Here is a 20,542-nt window from a genome sequence, read left to right as displayed (position 1 = left end):
GGTTTTGCTGGCTCGGATCCTGGGCACAGACGTGGCACCACTCGTCAGGCCACGCTGAGGTGGCATCCCACATGCCACAACTAAAAGGACCCACAACTAAGATATACAACTATGTACTGGGGGGATTTGGGGAGAAAAAGCAGGGGGGGAAAAAAAAGATTGGCAACAGTTGTTAGTTTAGGTGCCAATCTTTAAATAAACAAATAAATAAATGGCAGAGCCAGGAGTCAAATCCAGGCAGTCAGACTTGAGTCTGCTCTTGACCATTAAGGGTTTGGTTGTTCCTACAACAGCGAAATGGAGGCCCAAAGCAGGGAAAGTCTGATGCACACCAGGCACTGGTGCGTCAAACTTCTGCCTCTCTCCATCTCTGCCCAGTCCTCCACTGACGTGGGATCCACCTGGAGACCCCAGACTCCAGGGTGCCTTGCCCTTTCTAACCAAAATCACACTGGCTGAGTGCTGGTCACGGCGGGAGAGGTGTGTGAGGGCTGTTCGTGCTCCACTTCCTTGTGTTCCTCTCGTCAAACTGATGTCTGGGGCTGTCATTCCAGGCGGAGGAGAGGGCCATGTGGCCAGAGGGGTAATGAGCTACACTGGGCCCAGTGCTCCTCTCCTGTTCTTTGATCCCCACATAGGTCACAAGCTTGACATACTTGTTTCTATAAAAAATTCAGAGCATATAAAGCACAGCATATCTGTCTTCCTTGCCCCAATCCCAGAGGATTTCAAATTCTCCCACTTTTTTTTTCCTTCTTCTCCCCAAAGCCCCCAAGTACATAGTTGTATATCCTACTTGTAGGTCCTCCTAGTTGAGTATGTGGGACGCCACATGGCTCAGCATGGCCTGATGAACAGTGCTAGGTCCACGCCCAGGATCCAAACCCGCAAAACTCTGCACCACCGAAACAGAGCGCACGAACTTAACCACCCGGCCACGGGCCAGCCCCTCTCCCATTCTTATTGTATGAAGTAGTTTGTGGAGGGAGCTGGAGAGGTGGGGATGGCAGGTATGAGGACGGGGGGGACAGCTTTTCCTGTGGTGTGGGTACCTGGCTGGATGTGGCCTCACTCCTTTGGCCCTGCTGCAGTCTCTGGTGGGGGCAAGGGCTGTCCTGTGGCTCAGCCTCTCTCCTCTCCCTACAGGGGTTACCTGGACAGTCGCTGTGGGTTGACAGCACTGCAAACACCAGCATGTAGACTTCTGAAAATGGGCCTCGTGGTCCTCTGACACCCATTTCTGGGAGGAAGTAAAGAGAGAGCTTTTAGAAATTAGTTGTATTTCTCCCATTATAAAAGCAGTGTCAGCTTGTAGAAAATTTAGAAAAGGAGAAAAACATCCTGTATCCCTCTGGTACCGTGGGAGACCATCATGAACACAGTGGTGGGCTTGCTCTTGTTCTGTCCTTTTCCTCACCGGGTTTGGGGTTCTGTGCATGCGCTGTAACATGGGTGAGCTGATTTTGCATATACAGTTTTGTATTGTCCTTATTAACTTAGCATAGGAAGCAATTTTCTGCCATTATATAGTTTTAGGCTTTTTGTTTTATTTTACATTTTTATCAACATGGTAACATGTCCATCATTCGGAAGGTCAGATCATAAGGGCAGCCCCACCCAGGCCCCTGTTCTCCTGTGCTCTGTGGCAGCCACTTTCAACTCCTAACTCTTTCCTTGCAGACTGACTTCTATATTTCCAAATAAGGTTCTTTCACTGCTTTTTTCCCCCTTTTTGAACTTTAAATATTATCTGTTGACTTCCTACTGTGGAAAATTAAGGCCTCGGTGTCTTATACCTCCATGCAGACATTTCCCCTCCTCCCAAAGTACTTGTCGCCAATTTGGGGTAAATTACTATGACTGTGTAAATATTTTTCACAGCTGAGCCATGTATGATTACATTTATACAGTTTTCATAAACATAATTTTAACTCCATGATTTCCCATTTATTTATTTGCTGTTATAAATAAGGCTGTGAAAAGTGCACACAAAGCCTTTTTTTATATTTAGGATTGTTCTTAAGCTATATTTCTGGTAGTTAAACTACTGAGACATGAGAATGAATTTCTTTAACTTGTAACTGAAGAATGTCATACATTCAGTAAAGTGGTAAAGTACAGTAAGCTTAGGTATCCTGCTCAATGAATTGTCATGTATGTTTATGCTATGAACCACCTCCCAGATCCAGTCAAGATACAGAATGTTTCCTGGGGCTGGCCCAGTGGTGTAGTGGTTAAGTTTGCACATTCCACTTCTTGGCGGCCCGGGGTTCACCAGTTTGGATCCCGAGTGCACCACTTGGCAAAAAGCCATGCTGTGGTAAGCGTCCCATGTATAAAGTACAGGAAGATGGGCATGGATGTTGGCTCAGGGCCAGTCTTCCTCAGCAAAAAAAAGAGGAGGATTGGCAGTAGTTAGCTCAGGGCTATTCTTCCTCAAAAAAAAACAAAAGATATAGAATATTTCTATTACTCAGAAGGTTCCTCCTCCCACTTCTCAGTCAGTACCTGCATCTCCCTACCACCACCACTGCCACCTCGGCCCTCGCCAGATGGCCACTTTTTTGACTTCTGTTACCATCAATCCATCAATGAGTGTTGCCTGTTCATGAACTGGAATGCACATTTTGAAGGCTCCTGATGCACGGGAAGTGGGCATCACTTTGGGAGACGTGACTTCTTGACCACTCCCTTCCAGGAGAACCCTTAGTTATGTCTGACCGTGGCCCTGGCTCCTTCAGGGCAGGAGACAGCTGCTCGCCGCCCAGACCTGTACAGGCATAAACTGACTGGGGGATGGACGGTGGCCCAGGCCCTGGATGGGAGGCATGTCTTGGGGAGTGGACTTCAATAAATCACTTGTTTGACCAGGCCCAGCCCCAGCCGCAGCCACAGCCCCAACCCCAGCCCCAGTCTCAACCACCGTCATCCAACAAGCGTCCCAGCAACAGCACGCCACCCCCCACACAGCTCAGCAAAATCAAGTACTCAGGGGGGCCCCAGATTGTCAAGAAGGAGCGTCGGCAAAGCTCCTCTCGCTTCAACCTCAGCAAGAACCGGGAGTTGCAGAAGCTTCCTGCCCTGAAAGGTACTTGGAAAACTTTGAGGGGGCTGGTGCACCAGGCCTAGGGGGCACTGGGTGTTGGCGGAATGGAGGTTTGGGGTATTTTGGGAGGATGGGAGTTCTGCTGGGGCTGGGGGTGCCAGGGGAGCAGGATGGCAGCAGGATGGGGCAGGGGAAGCCCTGTAAGGGGAGTAGGACACAGCAGTGAAGAACTAGGGAGGAGAAGCTGACTGTTGGGTGCTCCCCAGATTCGCCAACCCAGGAGCGGGAGGAGCTGTTTATCCAGAAGCTGCGCCAGTGCTGTGTGCTCTTTGACTTCGTGTCAGACCCACTCAGTGACCTCAAATTCAAGGAGGTGAAGCGGGCAGGACTCAACGAAATGGTGGAGTACATCACCCATAGCCGCGATGTTGTCACCGAGGCCATTTACCCTGAGGCTGTCACCATGGTGGGCACAGGGAGAGGGGAGAGGAGGCAGGGCCGGGGGCCAGAGAAGCCTTTACGGAGCTCTCACCTGGGCCTTACCCCTCAGTTTTCAGTGAACCTCTTCCGGACGCTGCCACCTTCATCAAATCCCACTGGGGCTGAGTTTGACCCAGAGGAAGATGAGCCCACCCTGGAAGCTGCCTGGCCACACCTCCAGGTACCAGGGCGAGGGGGCAGGTTGGTCTGGCTGCAGGGAGTGGGGCACTCTGAGAGCTGCAGCAAGGGGGTCTCTCCCAGTCCTTGGGGAATACCCCCTCAGCGATGCTCCTTCCCCCCACAGCTCGTGTACGAGTTTTTCTTACGTTTCCTTGAGTCTCCTGATTTCCAGCCAAACATAGCCAAGAAGTACATTGACCAGAAGTTTGTCCTTGCTGTGAGTCCCTGAAGTTCTGTCCTTTCCCTCCTTCCAGTCCGTGAACTCTGGCCCCACGGCCCCTCAGTCTGGTCTCAACTGCTCTTTTTCCTTCTGCTGAATATATTGGGTTTCAGCTGTGTCTGGTACAAGGGACCTATGGGGGCTTAGACAAACCTGCTCTGCCCTTAAGAAGCTTCCAGCATAATGGAAGGAAACAAAAGAGCAACATGGTTACCTCTTCCCCATGAATGGGGTCTGCAAACATGCTTCCCAGACCTCACCTTGGGTAGCGCAGTGTAATGGAATCACTCTGCTTTCCAGAGACTTGTCTCCACTCCCCATCTCCAGAAACCCTCTGGGCTTCCCCTGCCCAGGCCCCTGTCACCCCAGCCCCCCTGGTGTTCCTGGGCTCCTGCCTCACTAGCCGCCTTTCCTCCCATCTGCTCCCAGCTCCTGGACCTGTTTGACAGTGAGGATCCTCGAGAGCGGGACTTCCTCAAGACCATCTTGCATCGCATCTATGGCAAGTTTTTGGGGCTCCGAGCTTATATCCGTAGGCAGATCAACCACATCTTCTACAGGTGAGGCAGGAGCCCAGGCTCAGGAGCAAAGCAAGCCTCCGCTAAGGTGGGGTGGGAGAAGGGAGGTAGGTGGGACTCTGCAGGAATGCTGGAGGGGCATCAGGGTTGTCAAGAGAGCCTTTTTTCTTCCCTCAGGTTCATCTATGAGACGGAGCATCACAATGGGATTGCGGAGCTCCTGGAGATCCTGGGCAGGTGAGGCGGGGTGGGGTGGAGGCGCAGACGGCTGAAAAATGAAAAGCTTGGGAGGATTGGTGCATTGCGCTTGGACCTGGCCCTTTGGTCCTAACAAACCGCCTTTAACTCTTAGCATCATCAATGGCTTTGCCTTGCCCCTTAAGGAAGAGCATAAGATGTTCCTCATCCGTGTCCTGCTTCCCCTTCACAAGGTCAAGTCCCTGAGTGTCTACCACCCTCAGGTGAGCTGCCTTCCTCCTGAGCATCTCTGACTCTGGCAGCAGAGAAGAGAGGGGAAGGGCAGGTATTCCAGCTGGGATGCGGGTGGGATAATTCCTCTCTGGACCTCCTCTTCCATTCTGGAGTCTTGTTTCTGTCACTGAGCTCTCTGAGACCTGGGCCTTGTACCTCACCTCCTTTCTGCCTCGCCCTTTTGCAGCTGGCATACTGCGTGGTACAATTCCTGGAGAAGGAGAGCAGTCTCACTGAGCCGGTAATTCCCCTTCTGGGCCCCAGGTCCCACCTCTTCCTGGCAGCGGCACTGGCGAGTCTGTACCTATCAAGCAGTGCCATAAGCAGGTGTTCAGGAGGGATGTGGCCCAGCAGGTGACACGGTTCCCTCTCTGAAGAAGTAAAACCTATACACACCAAGGAAACAGATACAGGCCAGAGAAACATGAGCAGTTAGCTGAGGCCACCCAATCTGTGCTCACTGGGGTGGGGAAGAGAGGGCAGGAAGGCTTCCTGGAGAAGCAGGCAGTCGTTGAGTGAGCATTGTATCCCCATATCCCCCCTTCTCACAGGTGATTGTAGGACTTCTCAAGTTCTGGCCGAAGACCCACAGCCCCAAGGAGGTGATGTTCCTGAATGAATTAGAGGAGATTCTGGATGTCATTGAACCTTCAGAGTTCAGCAAAGTGATGGAACCACTTTTCCGCCAGCTTGCCAAGTGTGTCTCCAGCCCCCATTTCCAGGTGAGACCTACACTCAGCATTTCCCAGCCCCTGCCTCCCAGAAATTGAGGGTCTTCAGCAAAGCGAGCCCTATCTCCACTGAGTTCCACCTGTTCCCACCAGGTGGCAGAGCGTGCTCTCTATTACTGGAACAATGAGTATATCATGAGCTTGATAAGTGACAATGCTGCCCGAGTCCTCCCCATCATGTTCCCTGCACTCTACAGGAACTCCAAGAGCCACTGGAACAAGTAGGAGGCTTGGCGGGGAGCTGGGCAGTGGGGCTCTGGGTTTGGAACCTGTGAGGGTGTGGAAGAACTAAAGAGCTAGTGGTCTCATCTGGTCACTCAGCAAGTGGGGCTGGTGCCCACTGCATATAGATAGGACCTTGTTGAGGGCCTGCCTGGGGAGAAAGGATCCCTGTGTGAGAGATCTCTGTGACAGCAAGCAGCAGAGCAGTGCCCTATATTACATCTCTGCTTGCGGTCAGATATCCTGCAGCTTTGGAGACTTAATTCCATGCTGTGAGAAGCTGATGTGATCTTCTTAGTATGTGCTGAATCCCAGTGTTGTAAAAAGGCTTTCCTGCTAAAAGCATGTGCAGTCCATCATGCTGCTAGGAGGCCATCAGTGTGGGCTGGAATGTAGGAAGTGGGGGGGTGGGGACGATGGACAGGCAGACCAGTATTTGTAAAGACCCTGAAATGCCAATCTCAAGTCACATGATTTGGCCAGAGAGATAAGCTTACACTGTACAGAGGTTTGTGGAATGGGAGCAGTAAACGAGAAGGCTCTTAGCAGAGACACCTTCTAGGAGAGAGCAGACTGGGGTCCTGGCACCAGGGCCAGGCTCTGGCCTCTACCTCATCTTTCTTCCTGGTGGCAGGACAATCCATGGACTCATCTATAATGCCCTGAAGCTGTTTATGGAGATGAATCAGAAGCTGTTTGATGACTGCACACAACAGTACAAGGCAGAGAAGCAGAAGTGAGTCTCTCTCCAATTGGGGGGCTTTCACCTTCGACCACCAGCCCCTCTTTGCTTCTCTCTCAAGCTCAACCCCAATCCTGTCTCTGCTCCCTCAGGGGCCGGTTCCGAATGAAGGAAAGGGAAGAGATGTGGCAAAAGATCGAGGAGCTGGCCCGACTTAATCCCCAGGTGAGGTTTTTCTGCCACTGCCCTGAACTGAGGGGCCCATCTTGGGCTGTGGGAGGGTTCGTTTGAGGAACGTGAAGCAGACAGGTTCACAGACTTCTGACATGGCTCTCACCATTTGTCCGTGCCTCTTTCCTTCTCAGTATCCCATGTTCCGAGCTCCTCCACCACTGCCTCCTGTGTACTCAATGGAGACAGAGACCCCCACGGCAGAGGACATCCAGCTTCTGAAGAGGACAGTGGAGACAGAGGCCGTGCAGGTGGGAGGGCACAGGGGGAGGGGGAGCAGAAATAAAAGACAGCTCTGGAAGGGAAAGGAGACAGGAGCAGCAGAGCCAAGGAATAAGGGAGGAAACAAGAGAATTTGGTGAGAATTGGTCACCATTCCTCGACTTCTCTGTATCCACATACAGATGCTAAAGGACATCAAGAAGGAGAAAGTGTTGCTTCGGCGGAAGTCAGAGCTGCCCCAGGACGTGTACACCATCAAGGCACTGGAGGCACACAAGCGGGCGGAAGAGTTCCTAACTGCCAGCCAGGAGGCTCTCTGACCCCCTCACCTTCCCACCACAGGGCCACAGCCCACGCAGCCCTGGGACGCTGCCATAGCCCTCCACCCTCTGCTCCCCACTGACTGACCTGGGGCAAGGCAGTGCCTCTCTAGCTACTCCAGGGAGGGGGATGCGGCACTGAAGCAGGGACACCCAGAGTGGTCCCTCTTCTCCCCAAAATGTGTTCATGCCTCCCTGTGGCTAGTAGACAGGCTGAGTACTGAGATGCTCAGTGCTCAGACAACTTGGGGGTGCCCATCCCCCTCCTGCTCCTAACCCCACAGCTACCTGAGGCTGCTCTGAGAAATACAGGAATACATATGCTCCTCTCCCCTTCCCTTCATCTTCATTTGAACTCCAGGGGTCTTTCTTTCTCTCCCTTCCCTGCAGAAGCATTTGGGAGCAGCAGGAGATTATTCTCACCAAAGTTATGCCAAGCCCCACTGGCCCCTGGAGAAGCTGGAGGGGAGCCAACCCCCAACAGCACAAATAGGCCCCCAGCCCCAGCACTGTGCAGGCTGATGGGGCTATATTATTTCCTCTTACCCCTGCCTGACCAAGACAACGTGGGAGGTCAAAAGGAGAAAAGCCTAGGTTATGGACAGCAGGTGATGAATACAGGGCCCAGATGGACCAAGAGAAGGGGGTGAATGAACACCCGACCTGTGCCCTCTCTTTGGTGAGCAGCAGCCCTGGGATCACAGACATGGAAGGGACCACCCTGTGGCTGACTGCTTTCCTGTGCTGTTGGTTCCCAAATCGAGGAGGAAGGAAGCAGGGAGCAGTGCCCCAAGCATGGCTCCCCTCAACACCTATTTATTTCTTTGTTTGTGCTGATGCTGGGCAGGCCCTCACTTGTCCCCTTCAGGCACGTTGGAGGGGCAAGGGGCTGAGGAGGGCCAGACCCAGGTTCCAGGGGCACAGGCAGTGCAGCTTTTGGCTGTGTACATAGGGTGCTTTATTCTCCACAGAGTGATACATGCTACGGTGGGTTGGGCTTGGGCCGATGTCCCCATATGTACAGAACTGAATAAAGTGGGTCTCTGAGAAGAGGTCTGATTCGCCTTGATGTGGAAAGGGAGGTGGGGAGGATGGAGATGAACAGTACAACCAGGGATGTGTTCAGTCCTGTGTTGGTTCTGGCCTGGAATGCAGGGAGATAAGGCAGCTCTCAGAGTGGTCACTTCCAGACTGGGGATGCCTGCCGGGCCTGGAGGGCCTTCTGTACCACATCTTCCCACTGGGCATCTGATATCTCCTGAGCCCAGGCAGGAACCCCTGGTGCAGGCAGGCTTACTCCAGCCATCGTCCTTTTCACCAGCTCTACGTGTTCTGAAATCATAGGCAGAGACCAGTTGGAGACAAAAAATGAGACCAGCTCCCCTCCCCACTCCTTGAAGTACCCAGAACCCTCTGGCTAGCAAGGTCACCAAATCCATCTTATTTTTAGGCAAGCCTGCGCATCCTCCAAGTCTAGCAGAAGAGCATTTCATCTGGATTCTGAAGTCTGCAAAATCTTCTATTACAAACTTGTTTTAACAACAGAGTGTTCCTCTGTGACTTCCCTCCTCTGGCTCTGGCCAGGCCCTTTCCTCTGTAACTATTCCAGAATGAAAGAACGATCCCTTTTACCTGGGTCCATGGGAATAGAGCTGTGGTTGCTCAATGCTGTAGCTCCCTCCTCATCTTCACCCTCGCTCTCTAATGGTGGGTCTGGCAAATGAAGCCCGAGGGCCTGCAGAGACAGAGAGAAGATAGGTCAAGGCCAGCCCTTCAGGGATCCCAGCTTCACCTGCTCAGGAACAATGCCACGTCCACCATACCTGGATCCGATCCTGGATATCAGCAACTACATCTTCTCCATCCCCCACTGGTGCCAGCTCCACCTCCTCTTGTTCAGGATCTTGGTTCAGGGGCTGGTAGGAGTAGCCAGCTGGGCCTGCCCCCGTTTCCTCCTGCTCTTCCTCAGGCTCCTCACTGCTCCAATCCCCGGTGCCTTCTGTAGGGCCCTGCTGTGGCCCTAGTTCCTCAGTCTGATTGGGGAAGATACGCTCAGGGCCCATGGTGTCTCCACCTAGAACAACTGCTGCCATCCGGGCAGGGGCTGCAAGAACAGGGAGGCATCAAGATAGGGATCAGATGAAATTAGGTCCATCTTCAGCTTCTCATCCAGTTCCTTGTGATCTCCTCCTGCGTCCACAAAACATTTAAATGCCCCCCAAGCTTCCTGCACCCCACCCCACCCCAGCCTCTCTTGGGCCCTCAACCTCTTAAGTCGGCTCTTATCTCGAGCCGAGGCCCATCTGCCTTGCTCCGTCAATTCCTAAATAACAGCCCAGCCGGAGGCCATGCCACCTCCCAAAAGACGCTCCTTCCAGAAGCCCCTCCTCACCCCCGACTTGGGAACTCCGGATCACCAAAACAAGCTCCCGTAGACAGGGCGTACCCGCCCCCTTCTCCCCTTCCCAAGGGGTTCCCCTCTGTACCGCGTGACAAACGCCCTTCAGGCCCCAGGGCCTCCCCTCAAACGGGCCCGACCGCGGCGTCCCCCACCCGCCCCCACCGACCCTCAGCGCCGGTACCCCCGCGCGCCTCACCTGCTCCCAGCCCGCGCCCGAACCGCGCCTTCACTTCCGGCGGAGCAGGACGCGCGGGGGCGCCCCGCCCCGTGCCCCATGATTGACACGAGCGAGGACGCGGCCCGCCGCTGTCCCCGCCTCCCCCCCCCACCGCCCCGCCCTGACAACAAAGGACTACATTACCCAATAACCCGTTTTGACACAGGTGGACCTACGCGGCCTCTCCTTCGGCCCCTGCCCCCCGCTTTGCCCGATCCGGCCCTCCCGAAACCCGCGGACTACAGGTCCCGGTAGGCTTCGGCGCTCGTCTGACTGCCTGTGCGCACACCGGGCCCGCCCGAGGGAGCGAGCCTGGCTGTGTTTATCTCGCTGGGGACTGAGCCGTCGGTTGGCGCGCAACCGGTTCTAGGCTGCAGGCAGCGCGAGGACCCACGGCCCCGCCCCGGCCCGGCCTGGCAGGTAGCCCGGGATGGGTTGAGGGACAAGGAAAATTGAAGGGGCTGGGGGCGCCCATGCCTAGAGCTGGAGTCGTGGGGGAGGGGCCTGAGAGTGATGGGTGGGGGTGGGGAGGGAACTAGGGGGATGACGGGAAAGGAGAGTGTTAATGGGGAAAGAAGGGCTGGGGGAGGATGGTGAGGTAACGGGTGGGAGAGACCTGGTGGCTGGAGGAGGCACTGAAGGGAATTGGGAGGAAGAATGGGTTATGAGGAGAACGAGGCAGCTGAGGATAATGGAAGAAGGGGGGGGGGGGGCGGCTGGCGTTGTTGGGGAGGGGAGGTTGGACTGACGGGAAGAAGATAGGGATAGCGTTGTATACAGGGAGGCATATCTCCGGCTGAAAGGGGTCAATGAATCTTAGCTTTTTCCCTCAGTGGAAGAGGGAAAATGGAGGGCTGTCGGGGTGGAGCTTGGAGTGGTGGGAGAGGGAAAAAGGAGAAAACCGCAAAGCTCTCAGGAGATCAAGAAGGACCAGAAATGGGGAGTGGAAATTGGGAGAGACCAGGGAAGGTGGGTAGGTAGGTACGAGAAGGGAATTGAAGAAGCTTGAGAATGCTGCGATGATGGAGCATCCGGGAGACCCAGAGAGAAGCAGAGCCCCTGAGACCTTGGGGACTTGTCCTCCATGAGGTTGAGTTCTCTTGATGGAAGAGAAGCTGAGATTCTCTCCACCTTTGGATAGAATTGCTTCTCTCTTCCCCTGTGAATTTTTTACCTTGACATAGCTGAACGGGGGAGTAGAAGCTAGGAGGGAAGGTGAAGGACTCCCATTCTTAAGCCCTTCAACCTCCTGTCTGTCCCCACATGCCCAGATCCACGATCTTTTGGATCGAGGGCAGGGTAGTGAAGTGAGAGTGGTTTCCTACTGGAGCTATTTCAGGTTTGGTAGGCTGGCTGTTGAAAGGGAGGGGTGGAGGGTTCAGGGAGGTTAGGTGAGGCTGGCAAGCCAGCTAAAAGCCATGTCTCTTTCTTGCAAGGGGCCTCCCTTACTTGTGCTTTCTCTGTGCCTGAGGTTCTGCCTGGCTCTTCCCTCTGCCAGGGCTTCTTGTAAAGAGAGCAGATGATCCACCCAAACCCAGCAGGTGCCTGCCAGGGACGGCAGTGCCAGTTGCAGGAAGATTTGCCTGACAGAGCCTTCAAACGTACCCATTATCACTAGGTTGGCAAGTTGTCTTTAAAAGACCAGGACCTTCATGCCTGGGTCTTTTTCTTGTCCTGCCCATGGTTATTTGTGCTTCCCTTCCCCTTTCCAGTGCACGCCCCCACCTCATCCCCCCTTTCAGGGACCCAAGTGAGAGAGGAGCTGTTAGAAACAGCTTGTTTTATACCCCAAAGGCAGGGCTGGGAAAGTGACAGGAGAAAACCCTTCTCCCCACCCCCACCCCCTCAATCCCCAGCAGACACATACCTTTCTGGCTTAAGTTCCTAGTCTTGGCAGCATACCAGGCACAGCTGTCAAAGGAACTCCTCGTGCCTGTGAGGGGCCCTGGGTGACCCCAATGACAACTGCTCAGCTTGACAAGAGCTTCCTGTGAGGGGCTAACCATCCATGGTAACGTGGAAGCCCCTGTCCTGGATCACTCCTACCCTGTCCTGGATAGAGGGACTGTTCCACTCTAAAAGCCTAAAAGCTTTTCTGCTTGGAAGCACCCATGCCAGCTTTCAATGGACCGTCTGGGGCTGGCTGTGCTATTAATAGCTCTGAGTATTTTGAGATCCCTCTCCCCACCTTAAAGAGCACAGAGATTCTTAGAGAGGTGGCAGTAAGCGGAGCAGAGAGCCAGAGAGACAGGAGAACACACCGGCCTGGGAAGGGGGCTTGGAGCTTGTGCCAGGCCAGGGTCAGAGTGGAGCCTCCATGAGTAGGGGGCGACCACACTGAGAGCCTTGATCAGCAGATTCTGAGCTAGCAATCAGGACGAAGTGGCCCCACCCTTTGCTGTTGGAGAACACAGGGCCAGGGCTAGCTCCCTGACCTCGGCAGCTCCCCTGGGGCAGGGCCAGCCAACTGAGCCGTGAGGGGTGGTGTGGGAGGGCCACCAGGGTGACACTTAGAGGCAAGGGCTGGCCCAGGGCAGAGTCACAGTGAGCCAGGCAAAGGCCTTGCCTGAGGAGCCTGTGGCCCTAACTTGTGTGCAGGGAGCAGAGGCAGCAGGCCGTGCCGGGGGGGCATGTTGCTGTAATCAGTGGCCCAGGGGATGTTACGGTGGACAGTGCACCTGGAGGGCGGGCCCCGCAGGGTGAACCATGCTGCAGTGGCTGTCGGGCACCGGGTCTACTCCTTTGGGGGTTACTGCTCTGGTGAAGACTATGAGACACTACGTCAGATTGATGTGCACATTTTCAATGCAGGTAAGCTAATGCTGAGACCATCCCTGGGTGTCTGTCAGGGAGGGAACGGGTGGCTGAATGAGGTTTGGTGGTGGACGCAGTGGCCAAAGGGATGGGGGAGTGAATATCTGGTTTGGGAAAAGGTGGACAGCCTGTAGGGATGTTCCCAGGGCTGAGCAGAATTGTACCTACAGTGTCCCTGCGTTGGACAAAGCTGCCCCCGGTGAAGCCCGCTGTCCGCGGGCAGGCTCCCGTGGTACCCTACATGCGGTATGGACACTCAACCGTCCTCATCGACGACACAGTCTTCCTTTGGGGTGGGCGGAATGACACTGAAGGGGCCTGCAATGTGCTCTATGCCTTTGACGTCAGTGAGTATGGGTATCAGAGAGGCTGTGTTTTGCCAAATGGTGCTTCAGGGGGCTGGGAAGGGTGTGAGCTGAGGGGTTTGGGGAAGGGCACCCCGGAGTCTAGGAGGGAATGTCAGAGGTTGCTTACCTGGCCCATTCTCTCACCTCCTTCAGATACTCACAAGTGGTCCACACCCCGAGTATCAGGAACAGTTCCTGGGGCCCGGGACGGACATTCAGCTTGTGTCCTGGGCAAGACTATGTACATTTTTGGGGGCTATGAGCAGCTGGTAGGTCTGGGAAGAAACTAGAGGTTTAGGGTGGGGATGAGAGAGGAAGGGAAATTGAGGATGGTGGGATGGGAGGCTTGGTTTGTTGGCAGGTTTTGAAGGGAGGGATGGAGGGTCAGAGCGTGACCACTGACCGCTTCTTATATTCCTTCCTCCACTTCCTTCCTTTCTCTTGCCACTCAGGCGGACTGCTTTTCCAATGACATTCACAAGCTGGATACCAGCACCATGACATGGACCCTTATCTGTACAAAGGTCTGCCTCTTCTTCTTTCTTCCAGTTCCCTACCCTCAATTGAAGAAACCATAGGAAGTTCACACTGAGAGTAGATCCCCTCCCAGCCTCCATTCTGACCCCCGTCCCCGTCATCTCTGCTTCTGCCCAGGGCAACCCTGCACGCTGGAGGGACTTCCACTCAGCCACGATGCTGGGCAGTCACATGTATGTCTTTGGGGGCCGTGCTGACCGCTTTGGGCCATTCCATTCCAACAATGAGATTTACTGCAACCGCATCCGCGTCTTTGACACCAGGACAGAGGCCTGGCTGGACTGTCCGCCCACTCCAGTGCTGCCTGAGGGGCGCCGGAGCCACTCAGCTTGTGAGTGTCTGTTACGTCCCTGTGGAGGCCCCTTCCCGCCCATTGTCCTCACTTTTAACATTCCTCTCTCCTTCCAGTTGGCTATAATGGGGAGCTGTATATCTTTGGTGGTTATAACGCAAGGCTGAACCGGCACTTCCATGACCTCTGGAAGTTTAACCCTGGTAAAGAACACTACCTTTAGGGGAAAAACAAGAAGCAATTAAGGGGGGAGGAAAGAAAAGAAGAATCCTGAGTAGGTAAGGGGAGAGGGGTGGAGAGGATATCCAGACTGGGCAGGTATTGAACCTCCATATAAACTTCTCTTTAGTGTCCTTTACCTGGAAAAAGATTGAACCGAAGGGGAAGGGGCCATGTCCCCGCCGGCGCCAGTGCTGCTGTATTGTTGGTGACAAGATTGTCCTCTTTGGGGGTACCAGGTTCGGAGGAGAGGGGGAGGGCTCAGGGAAGGGCCTAAGTCTGTGACTCACATGGGAGGTATTTGAGCAAGAGGCTCTCATGGGTCGTCTTTCCTCCTTCCTTCATCTCTTTTTTGATCCCTACAGTCCATCTCCTGAGGAAGGCCTGGGAGATGAATTTGACCTCATAGATCATTCTGACTTACACATTTTGGACTTTAGTAAGTACACTTAGCCAAAGGGCTGCTGCCGTCAAGGTCCTTGTCTTTGGGTGGGGACATCCAGGATTGAACCCTTTCCATGGCTTTGACCATCTCCCTCTTCCCCACTGTTCCTTTAAAGGCCCTAGTCTGAAGACTCTGTGCAAACTGGCTGTGATTCAGCATAACCTGGACCAGTCCTGTTTGCCCCATGACATCAGGTACAGTGAGTGGTTGGAAAGGAGGGATTGGTTGAGGGTGAGTGGGCAGCACAGGCATGACCTGATTAGCCTGATCGCAGGATGGAGGAGACAGGAGTTTCTCTTCTGCTGGAGGTGGAGTGTACTTGTGGAGAAGGAGACGGAAGGAGATATAAAACTCAGTTGGGTGAAGTATATGGGGAAAAAACCCAGTTTTTTTTTAAACAAGCTCAGAAGCATCACTTCCTAAAACCTGAGCCTATACCATTGTTTTGTTAACGTGCTGAGAAAGTTTGATTAAATTTTAGAACCTAGCTGCAAAGGAAAGACAAATTTAGGAGCCTCTGGATCACATTCGTTTCAGAATTAAAGGGTGGTTCTTAGCTACTTCCCTTTGAATTCCATTCTTAGGTCCAAACCAAGCACCAAAAGTTATTTTGTATATAATAATATTCTGTTATTTTATATATTTTGTGCTCTTCTGGGTCATTCTGTGACATTTCCCTCTCCTTGTATCAGTTCTGCTTAGCTCTTACTTGCTGAGGGTCTGAGTGTTCAGTGTTTGGTGATACATAGTATACAAGGCTGAACTGATGGATCCTAGGCTTGGCCAGGATTGACACATGTGCAAGTACCTAGTACCAAGCAGACTGTACTGAGGGTCTTGGCATAAGGTGATACGTGGTAAATCTTTGTAGAATGACAGAATTGTCGAAAAGAGAGGGATTTCATTTTAATATGGTGGATGGGTGGGAAGGCCTCAGGGAGGATAGGAGAGCCAAGACAGGGCCTGAAAGGGATGGGAGTTGAGAGCAAAAATGAGCATTGCTGGTGGGGGAGAAGGCAGAGGGGCTGTCTGGTTGGGTCCCAGCAGAGGAAAGGTAGATTGGGAAGTTTCTTGAGATGTGTACACAGATGCTTTTCTCCAGGTGTTGGGCACAAGAATATATAGATAAAAAGTCCACATGAGCTTGCAGGGGGAGGAGTGGGTGGTAATGGATTTGGTTGTGGGTGGGGTCTGATTGTTAAACTTATTAGTAAGGCTGTAAGGAAGAGGTGGCTGTGGGTGGTTGAGCTTTGTTCGAGCAATTCTGGGCTTGGGGGTGGAGGCTCCACCTTTTGTCCTTTCTGCCTCTCATTGTTGGCCTTCCAGGTGGGAGCTGAATGCCATGACCACCAACAGCAATATCAGCCGCCCCATCGTCTCCTCCCATGGGTAGGAGGAAGTTTCTGCTGCTTCCCCTCCTGAGCCTGCTGTTGTCTTCACCACCCCTGCCCATCTCACCCGCCTGCCGCTACCTCCACATGGAGTTGTTGGACTAGAGGTGTTTTCCGTGCTGTGAACTCGTTGGGGAGCTGTAGGGGGGAGAGCTAGGTTCCTCCTCCCTTGGGCCAAGGGCCCCTTCCCTTGGTGCTGTCCCATCCATCTCCTTCCAGCTGCTCCTGGGCCTCTGCTTTGCCTCAGGCCAGACAAGCTCTGCTGGGAAGTGAAGGGAATGGGGAGAAGGGAGAAGCAAGCAGTGTCTGAGCCTCAGAAGCTTCCCCCAACCCGTTTCCACCCCTCCCCCTGCTTGAGCCCTGAGCATTGATTGGGAGCTGAGAGGAGCTGCAGCTGTTGGCATGAAACCACCGCCTCCCTGACTTGGGGAGGCGAGGACCAGCAGATGATCCCTCCCTTCCCCGAGCTGTTGCTGTTCCCTGACGCTCTCAGCCAGCTCAGATTTTATAAAAAGGAATTAAAAACTTCTAAACGTGTGATCTGTTTTTGTGGATGCGATGGGGATGGCAGGGTGCTAAGATTCAGGCTTCTCAGCCAAGAGCATTAAGAGACCAAATGCCACCACGGCCTGGCCCTAGTTTCCCTTCGGCGCGGAGTCCAGCGCCATGCGACGAAAAGGCGGCGGCGTTCTTCTGAGCACGCGGCCACCCCGAGTCGGCGTGTCTGGCGCTTCCATCGTCACGTGGCGCAGACTCCGCCTCCGGAAGAGGCAGGGCGGCCCCTGTGGCGGCGGAAGTGGCGCCCTTTGTGCTCCCTGCGGTGCACGAGCGAATGCCGAGGGCGAGCGCCCGTTCCGCGGCGGCCGCCGGGTTTCCCCGCGGGGCCCGGGACGGCGGGGAGGACTGCGGGAGCCCAGGGCCCGGGGACTTGCAGAAGGGTGAGGGCACTCCGCCGGGGCCGGGGGCGGGGAGGAGGGCGGACGGCGGCGCCCGCCCCGCAGAGGGAGCTCACCATCCGGCGCGGGCTCCGAGCCTGCAGTTACCGTGAGACTACGAACTTCCCTGAAAGAGTTACACACGGCAAGCGCCCCCCAGCGCGATGGAAAGTCGGGAGGGAAAGGGGGTACTTCCTGGGTTGGGATATCCTGAGCAGTTTCTTAAAGAGAGGGTGAGGGTTTTCCGCAGGGAGAAAAGGCTTGTGCAAATGCCCAAAGTCAGGAAGGGGCGTGGGTAGCTGGGGAAAGGTTAGCGGGTCAGATTTCAGCAAATTGCGCAAACATCGAGCATTACTGTATGCAAGCACCGTTCTAGATGCTGGAGATGCCCTAGTGAATAAAGCAGTCGAAAACTCCTGTCCTCATGGAGCTTACCTTTTAGGAAGGGCAGTAAAAAAAAAAAAAGTACGTTAATATATTAAAAGGCAATGAAACATGGAATTGTATATTTTAAAAGGATGAGTTTTATGGTGTGCAAATTGTTATCAGTTTTTCGAAAGGCCATAAGGGCTATGGAAAGAAAGTAGGGGAGGGGTTACAGTTTTAAGTAATCAGAGAAGGCCTCACTGAATAGGTGACATTGAGCAAGGGTTTGGAGGAGGTGAGGGGGCAAGCGATAAATATATCTGGAGGAAGTGTACCAGAGGCAGCATCCGGTGCAAAGGAGCTAAAGCAGGAACATTCCTTCCTGCTCAGGAGCTGCTAGGACGCTTCGGGGCGGGTGGTAGGGGTGGCAGCGCCCCACCCTAGGTCACAGAGGGACTTTCAGGCCCTTATAAGGCCTATGGCTTTTACTCTGAGCAAGGTGGAAGCCATTGGGGAGTTTTGAGTTCTGGAGTGACATGGTCTAAAGTGTGTGTGTGTAGAAATTAGGTAGGTGTGATGAGATCAGATCTGCATTTCAGATACCTCTCTCAGGCTGAAGCAGACAGTGTAGTTTTGGTTTTTTTTTTTGAGGAAGATTAGCCCTGAGCGAACATCCGCCGCCAGTCCTCGTTTTGCTGAGTAAGACTGGCCCCCAGCTAACATCTGTGCTCATCTTCCTCTATTTTATGTGGGACGCCTCTCACAGCATGGCTTGACAAGCAGTGCTAGGTCCACACCCAGGGTCTGAACGGGTGAAACCCAGGCCACCGAAGTGGAACATGCATACTTAACCGCTGCGCCATTGGGCTGGCCCCAAGAGAGCATAGTTTTGAGAGGAATGTGACTGGAGGTTGAGAGACCAGTTAGGAAGCTAGAGCACTGACTGAGGTGAGAGGATGAACCAGAATACTGGCAGTGGTAACGGAGCTTGGGAGACAGAGGCCCTGAGGGGAAACCTGTGAAGGAACAATTTAAGAGAGAGTGACTGTGGCTTGGTCCATTTCCAGCCTTACATAGACACCTTCCTTAGCAAGGTGAGGCACCAGGTAGCTGGGACAGTTGGGGAATTAGGTTCAGTGTAGCACCATTGCAACCTCTGCCGCCCAGGGGCTCTTAGTGATTGGTCTGATGGGGATGTTGGAAAGGATCAATTACCTAAGGAATGAAGCGGGGATGATGTCCTTACAGCAGTGGGAGATGCTAAGCTGAGTTGTGTGTCCCCGACCCCCCAACTTCCACAGGCACGTCTAACATGTCATTTGAGGAGCTGTTGGAATTGCAGAACCAAGTGGGGACTAAGACATACAAACAATTGGTAGCCGGAAAGAGCACTAAGAAGCAAGGCTCTAGACCATCTGTCCAAAATGCATGTGTTGCAGATAAGCACAGGTGAGCAGCAAGGCCTGTCCAGGAGTTGGAGAATACCTGGGACTTTGAGTGGGTGTCTGCTTCCTTGGGTAGCAAGTGGGAGGCCTTTGACCATAACTGGAGTCCTCTTAACTTGTCCTTTAATTTCTCTGTAGGCCTCTGGAAATGTCAGCCAAGGTCCGGGTGCCGTTTTTGCGTCAAGTTGTCCCCATCAGTAAGAAGGTGAGGTAAAGGCAGGAAGCACTTTCTCAGTGAAAGGAGACTGAACGGTTCTTTTATATTCTTTCTGTTCTCTCCAAAGGTAGCCCGGGACCCCCGCTTTGATGATCTATCAGGGGAGTATAATCCTGAGGTGTTTGACAAAACGTATCAATTCCTGAATGACATCCGAGCCAAAGAGAAAGAGGTCTGCAGCATGGGACTGGTTCATGGGGGTTTTAGGGTGGGAAACTGGGACACAGGTTAGAGAGTCAGGCAGAGGGGAGCAGGGAGCATGGTGGTGGGCAGATTTAATTCTTCTTCATTAATTTAACTTTCTCTGATTTGGTTCTTATATTCCGATCTTGGCTCATCAGTTTACGAGCTCTGTGACCATTAACGGGTTACTAACCTGTGTATCAGTTTTCTAATCATAAAAAGAGACGATTCGTATCTAATAGTGTTAGTGAGTTAATATATGTGAACCTCTTAGAATAATGCTTGGCACACATTTCTGTAACACTAACAGTTACAGAATGCTAACCATCATACTCATTTTCCAATGTGGAGCTTGTGAAAAAGCAGTTGAAGAAGCACCGTTCAGGGGAGGAGCATGAGAAACTGCAGCAGCTGCTTCATCGAATGGTGAGTGAGTCAGAATCGCAGGTGGGTGGTGAGAGCAGTTCAAGGCGGGAGGTGAGTCATAGTCCCTCCTGTTCACCCATCTCACCTATCCCATCTTTGTTTCTCAGGAGCAGCAAGAAATGGCACAGCAGGAACGAAGGCGGCAGCAGGAGCTGCACTTGGCCCTGAAGCAGCAGCGGCGGGCTCAGGCCCAGCAGGGCCATCGGCCGTACTTCCTGAAGAAATGTGAGTGGGACAGATCATTACAGGCTGGTTACAGGGACAGGGTGGCTCTAGTGGCAGGATACTGTGTTGGCGGGTTCGTTGGCTCCCTAAGGAAGGCGTGAAGGCTGGATCCCATGGTAACTTGGAGGAAAGTAGAAATAGCAGGGAGGAGTTATTTGTAACCATTCTTATATCTGTAATTAGATGATGGGCAGGGATTGCCGCTTTTATCTCTGTCCCCCCACCCCCCACATACGCTGGGCCAGGCACATAGAAGGACCTCGCTGTTGAAATCATAGAAACAGTCAGCCTGTTTACACACACTGGTGAACTCACGTGTCCCAGCATAGTGGTTGAGGATTACTGACCTGGGGAAGGGGAAAGAGGGGGGCTTCCTCATTTGCTTACCAACTTTCTTTCTCCCTGTCCTCTAGCTGAGCAGCGCCAGTTGGCCCTAGCTGAGAAGTTCAAGGAGCTGAAACGCAGCAAGAAGCTGGAGAGCTTCTTGAGTCGAAAGAGGCGCCGAAATGCAGGCAAAGACAGGAGGCATCTTCCTTTGGGCAAGGAGTAATAAGGAACTGTTTCCAGCTCTGCCGCTGCCCCAGTGAGAAATGGATCTGTGGGGACAGACTTGGGCTTGACCTCTTCTGCTTCTTTCCCATTCAAGGGCAGGGATCACAGCTGCTCTTGAACTAGGTTGGTTCAGAGAAGACTAGAGGGCTCTTGGAATGCCCCTAAGACTGGACAAGAGCAGGTCAGCTTCTACCATGCCACACTGCG

The 20,542-nt window shown here is 53.5% G+C and overlaps 3 protein-coding genes across 5 annotated transcripts in view; 2 read left to right on the top strand and 1 right to left on the bottom strand.

Annotated features, from left to right (window-relative positions):
* The window catches only part of PPP2R5D (protein phosphatase 2 regulatory subunit B'delta), a 19,305-nt gene extending 10,932 nt beyond the window's left edge, over nucleotides 1-8,373 (top strand). The window contains exons 3-16 of the mRNA XM_046639915.1: nucleotides 2,872-3,088; nucleotides 3,313-3,512; nucleotides 3,597-3,707; nucleotides 3,831-3,923; nucleotides 4,356-4,486; nucleotides 4,622-4,681; nucleotides 4,797-4,905; nucleotides 5,103-5,156; nucleotides 5,467-5,637; nucleotides 5,740-5,867; nucleotides 6,503-6,604; nucleotides 6,703-6,775; nucleotides 6,916-7,032; nucleotides 7,186-8,373. Coding sequence (XP_046495871.1) covers nucleotides 2,872-3,088; nucleotides 3,313-3,512; nucleotides 3,597-3,707; nucleotides 3,831-3,923; nucleotides 4,356-4,486; nucleotides 4,622-4,681; nucleotides 4,797-4,905; nucleotides 5,103-5,156; nucleotides 5,467-5,637; nucleotides 5,740-5,867; nucleotides 6,503-6,604; nucleotides 6,703-6,775; nucleotides 6,916-7,032; nucleotides 7,186-7,323 — 1,704 coding nt within the window. The 3' untranslated portion in view covers nucleotides 7,324-8,373. The remainder of the gene's footprint in view (nucleotides 1-2,871; nucleotides 3,089-3,312; nucleotides 3,513-3,596; nucleotides 3,708-3,830; nucleotides 3,924-4,355; nucleotides 4,487-4,621; nucleotides 4,682-4,796; nucleotides 4,906-5,102; nucleotides 5,157-5,466; nucleotides 5,638-5,739; nucleotides 5,868-6,502; nucleotides 6,605-6,702; nucleotides 6,776-6,915; nucleotides 7,033-7,185) is intronic.
* Nucleotides 8,258-12,521, bottom strand: MEA1 (male-enhanced antigen 1). 3 transcript variants are annotated; one of them, XM_046639924.1, is made up of 4 exons: nucleotides 11,809-12,521; nucleotides 9,147-9,427; nucleotides 8,956-9,058; nucleotides 8,258-8,655 (listed from the first exon to the last, which is right to left on the bottom strand). In XM_046639924.1, the coding sequence occupies exons 1-4, from the start codon at nucleotides 11,945-11,947 to the stop codon at nucleotides 8,504-8,506; spliced, it is 675 nt and encodes a 224-aa protein (XP_046495880.1). In that variant the 5' UTR covers nucleotides 11,948-12,521; the 3' UTR covers nucleotides 8,258-8,503. The 3 variants fall into 3 exon arrangements, with proteins under 3 accessions (XP_046495880.1, XP_046495881.1, XP_046495882.1); XM_046639925.1 differs by lacking the exon at nucleotides 11,809-12,521 and adding an exon at nucleotides 9,921-10,016; XM_046639926.1 differs by lacking the exon at nucleotides 11,809-12,521 and adding an exon at nucleotides 9,810-9,831.
* Nucleotides 10,538-20,542, top strand: KLHDC3 (kelch domain containing 3). Its single transcript, XM_046639928.1, has 15 exons — nucleotides 10,538-11,559; nucleotides 12,540-12,752; nucleotides 12,926-13,102; nucleotides 13,256-13,371; nucleotides 13,555-13,626; nucleotides 13,757-13,970; nucleotides 14,048-14,134; nucleotides 14,281-14,389; nucleotides 14,516-14,589; nucleotides 18,589-18,736; nucleotides 18,871-18,937; nucleotides 19,017-19,121; nucleotides 19,484-19,558; nucleotides 19,666-19,783; nucleotides 20,197-20,542. The coding sequence occupies exons 2-15, from the start codon at nucleotides 12,599-12,601 to the stop codon at nucleotides 20,331-20,333; spliced, it is 1,653 nt and encodes a 550-aa protein (XP_046495884.1). The 5' UTR covers nucleotides 10,538-11,559; nucleotides 12,540-12,598; the 3' UTR covers nucleotides 20,334-20,542.

Source organism: Equus quagga, chromosome 15 (genome assembly GCF_021613505.1).
Source record: "Equus quagga isolate Etosha38 chromosome 15, UCLA_HA_Equagga_1.0, whole genome shotgun sequence".
NCBI classification, from domain to species: Eukaryota; Metazoa; Chordata; class Mammalia; order Perissodactyla; family Equidae; genus Equus; species Equus quagga.
Note: the sequence above shows the minus strand (reverse complement) of the source record. Positions and strands in the feature narration are given on the sequence as shown.